Source organism: Perognathus longimembris, chromosome 2 (genome assembly GCF_023159225.1).
Source record: "Perognathus longimembris pacificus isolate PPM17 chromosome 2, ASM2315922v1, whole genome shotgun sequence".
In the NCBI taxonomy this organism is placed as follows: Eukaryota; Metazoa; Chordata; class Mammalia; order Rodentia; family Heteromyidae; genus Perognathus; species Perognathus longimembris.
The window spans coordinates 59,109,867-59,114,383 of NC_063162.1; the positions used below are offsets into that span (position 1 = coordinate 59,109,867).

Consider the following 4,517-nt stretch of genomic DNA (forward strand, 5'->3'; position numbering starts at 1 on the left):
CCTTTGGGCTCTCTTATTCTGCCCCCCACCTCCACGTGTCTTTGTCATCACCTTTCCCAAAGTACAACCCATAGCACGTGCTTTGTGTAGGGCATCAGAAGGGCAAACGGCTCCTTTCCTTCTCCAGGCTGGTGCACAGATAAACTTAACCTTGTGGTTCCCAGGGGGATGCACAGCTTAGCATTCAGACCCCCTTCCCTCCCTGCCCCCAGCCCCAGGGGGCGGGTACTACCTGCACCCACATTCTGCCACACTCATCCCCTCATAGTGGTACTTGAGGGTGGGCACCCCCATGTCGTCCTTGTAGAGGATGGAGATGGGACTCAGTTTGGTAGGCACACAGCAAGCTTTGCCCACTTTGGTGGGGAACTTCAGGTGCACCAGGGTCTGCACGATGGCGTGTTTTGTTGGCGTCACATCATCAGCCAGTGGGAAGAAGCAACCACCTTTGCATTCATAGGCGTCGTACTCCTTGGGGGCAATGATCCAGCTGTCCCAGCCAATGTCCTCGAAGTTCACACGCAAGGAAGTCTTCTGACAGTGGCTTCCCACTGCCGTGCTCCGCTTCCGTCTGGCTAAAGACGACACCATGCCTTCCTCTTCTTCCTGCTCGTGGCTCTCACCTGCCTCACCATAGCTGTTCTTGGATGTCTTCCTCAGCACTGTCTCTTGCTCATGGCCGATCATCTCCCTGAGCTCCAGCCGGGTCTCCCTGGTCCCATTGCTGCGGTCATTGGAGAAGACCACAAAAAAGGGTAGATTTTTTGAACCTGGAGGGACACTGATGTCCAGCGTGTCACAGGCCTTTCGGTGGCTCTGCACGGTCACTTCGAGCTTATTTTTGCTTGTGGTGGAATCTGCTCTGACCCAACGCTTTACGGCACTGGAAACTTCCAATGTCTCCCAGCCCTCATCCCGAATATCCTGGGAGAGTAGGAAGGTCTTGGACTCGGCATCCTCCCAGGAGTCTTCTCCATCCAGGACGTCATAAATGACCATGTTTCCTTCCAGCCGGTGAGAAGGGTCCACGTGGTTCTGACAGGAGACGTAGAGACGGAGCTCGGCCCTGGTGATCTGCTCGTGCCTGGGGATGGAGATGTTGAAGAGCAGTATGTGTTTCTGGAAGGGGAAGTCCTCTGTGGCAGCTGTAGAGACAGCGTCTGAAACACAAACACACAGGATGAGCATCTGCCTGGAGCCGGTTTCCATGATGCCAAAGCTATCTTACCGTTTGCTTGACAGGATAGGCCAGAAGATAATTTTTGTCTCTGTTATCTCTATCATCTCATGTTTCACATAAACCCTGAGCACAAGAGTATTTTTCAAGTTTTGCTAAAGACTTCCCAAGGAAAAACACAGGTAGATGCCTCCAATTGGGGCTGGTATTTGCTATTGTGCATTGTGTATCTGCTATGTGCCTGCCACTATGCTTACAGCTTCGCATGATGTTTTTATTTTAATTGTTATTATAAAGATGATGTACAAAGAGGTTATAGTTACATAAATCAGGTAATGAATGCATTTCTTTTTGGACAATGTCACCCCTTTTCTCATTCCCAGTTTGAGATATGTGTGTGTGTATGTGTATGTGTATGTGTATATACATATATGTATATGGATATGGATATAGATGTATATATGTGTCTGTGTGGTGTGTGTATACATGATATATAATATATGTATGACTTTAATTCTTACACTTGTTCTTGGAGACTCTATTATTCTTCTTTTACAAACATGGAGACTATGATGCTAGGTATTTAGTTTCCGAAGTGCACACAGCTAGGATGGAGTATCTTCACAGAAAGCAAAGCACAAAACACATAATTACAAAGGGTACTGGTGGCTCATGCCTGTAATCCTAACTACTTGGGAGGCTGAGGCCCAAGGATGGTGGTTCAAAGCCAGTGTGGGCAGGAAAGTTCATGAGATTCTTATCTTCAATTAACCACCAAAAAATGCCAGAAATGGAGGTGTGACTCCATTGATAGAGTGCCAGTTTTGAGTGAAAAAAATAAAGAACAACATACAGGCCCTGAGTTCAAGCCCCAGTATGAGCAAAAAGCAAACTAACAAGAAACAAGCCTATTGTCGACCTGAGTGTGAAGATCTTCAGTGCCTGAACTTGAAGAAGAAACCCTGGTTGGGAATCATGCAAGTCCAATTGTAGCTGAGGTGAGAAATCTCAGCATCTAAGCAGGATACAGAGAAACCAGTTGGAATTGCCACTCCAAAGCAAAGGGGATTTCTTAAAGAGGAAAGCATATGTATTTTCCCTGATGGCTTTATCAGATCAGCAAAACCTCCAACTTGTTTTTTAGCCATATAATTGTCTCTATTTCCCATTTCTCCTGGGTACTTGGCCATTATACTAACCTATGCCTATAGGTCTCAACGAGAGAGGAGAAATTGCAGCTTTTGAGGATCTTCTACAGCTCTGCTGGAGCTGTGCAGCAAGGGGCCCAGAGGACACTCGAGGGCGCAGTACTGACCTCCTTCCATGCTGTGCTCTTTTCCTATATACATGTAGACCTATAACATTTAACTTATAGACTAAGGACAGTATGAAACTAAGAGCAGTGATTCGTAATAAAGTTGAACAGATCGAATGAATCTACTGGAATACAAGTGGTTTAAAACTGGCAAATTGTTTGTCTTTGAAAATTTCCACTTATATTTTTATAATTATAAATATCATTTTTTGGTACATGCCAGTACTGGGATTTGAACTCAGGGCCTAATGCTCTTACTTAGCTTTTTCTGCTCAAGGATGACATTCTTCCACTTGAGTTACAGCCCAAGCTTTTTGCTAGTTAATTGGGAATGAGTCTCTCAGATTTGTCTGCCTAGACTGACCTTGGAACCAGGACCTCAGATCTCAGTCTCCAGAGTAGTTAGGATTACAGGCATGAGTCATGGGCACTGGCCTCCTGGCTTTCTAATGATGCTGCAGTAGCAGGATAGGACAGTGGTCTGTGCAGATGTTGAGGCCTTGGCAGTCAAGCATGCTCAGCCCTGAATGCTCAGGCTTCATGATTTGGGAACTCTTCTAGTGGATGCCATGTCAGGTTGAAAAATTAGGGGACATAGGCCTTATCGATCTTTTCTAGACTTCCTAAGCCAGGGAAGTTAAAATTTTAAAAATAATGACTCAATACTTATCTATCCAAAGATTTTATCTGGGATTTGAAAGCCCTTTTATAAGAGAGAAAAAGTCCATGATGTCAAAGTTGAGAAATACATTAATTTCCTAGGGGCTAAATAACTTGTCTTTTTTATAAGTAGGAAGGAAACAGAAAGGGAGCAGGAGGATGGGAAGGGAAGAGAAGCCAAGAAGAGAAAGAAAAAGAGGAAAAGGGAGGAGGAGAAGAGAGGAGAGGAGACAGGAAAGGAGAGGAGAGAGGAAGAGAGGAAGGGGGAGGGGAAGGGAAAGGGTAGGAGGAGAGATGGGAGGGGGAAGGGAGAGGAGAGGAGAGGGGAGGGGAGGAGAGGAAGGGGAGGGAAGGGAGGGGAGGGGTGGAGGAAGGAGCAGAGTGGAGGGAAGGAGAGGGGAGGGAAAGGGTACCTACATAGATGAGCACCTACTCTGTTGAATTAGCAGATAGCCCAGGAAGGAGGATCCACGAAAGCAGAGATGGTCATTAGAACCTTCCACGACGATGGACAGGCTCTGTGACCTGTACTGCCTCATAAGGTAGCCATTAACCATGTACAAGCCTGAGAACTTGAGATGCTGCTAGTGAGTTAAAGAACTCCATTTTTATCTTATCTCATAGCAATTCATCTCAAGGACAGCCTGAAGAGCTGTATGTGGCCAGTAGCCAGTCCTCCTAGGCAGTGAGTTCCACCCTCGGACCCCGCAGTGCAGGCTGACTGTACCTTCCACACTGAAGCTCCTGACGATGTTGGAGGCCGGGGTGGAGGACTTGTCGCTGGTGTACCTGTTGTACAAGTCGATCATGTATTGGGGTGGCTCCACTCTGGTTTTGTCCTGGGAAGGAACCCCACTTAGGTTTAGGCTGCGCAGAAAATCCACCTTCATATTCTCTAGAAACATCTTCAGGTTGAAGATGCCTTCCTGTTGCCCGTCCCTGGTCTCCCCCTGCAAGCTGTGGGGGGACGTGGATGATGGCGGCTCCCAGCTCTGCAGTGGCTTGCCCTGTGCGGGCCAGGCCAGCAGGAACAGTGCAGGCAGGGCCACCCACCATGCCCTAAGGGACATCTTGGGTCTGAGAGAGAAGACTGCAGGGCAGTCTCAGCGTGTTACCGGGAGCAGGGGCGAGCCAGGGAGGCGCAGGGCTCCTGCATGGTCCGTCCTGTTGGCCACTCTGCAAGGAGCTCAAGCTCTCCCTGGACAGTCTCCCCCACTGTCCCTGGATGGTCCTCCACTTGCTCTTATCTAGCTGTCAGTGTTGTGCTCCAACCTCTTATCTAAGGGAGCTCTGTTAATGAAGACTCTATAAACATCTGACAGGGTTTGTGGGAAGAACACAGCCTACTATAGAGACGCTGCATTT

At 47.8% G+C, this 4,517-nt stretch overlaps 1 protein-coding gene across 1 annotated transcript; it reads right to left on the reverse strand.

The window, feature by feature from the left end:
- Positions 1-228: 228 nt before the first annotated feature.
- On the reverse strand, positions 229-4,222 carry Gdf2 (growth differentiation factor 2). The gene is made up of 2 exons (XM_048336013.1): positions 3,880-4,222; positions 229-1,160 (listed from the first exon to the last, which is right to left on the reverse strand). Exons 1-2 carry the CDS (start codon positions 4,220-4,222, stop codon positions 229-231), a joined length of 1,275 nt encoding a protein of 424 aa, XP_048191970.1.
- Between the last annotated feature and the right edge of the window lie 295 nt (positions 4,223-4,517).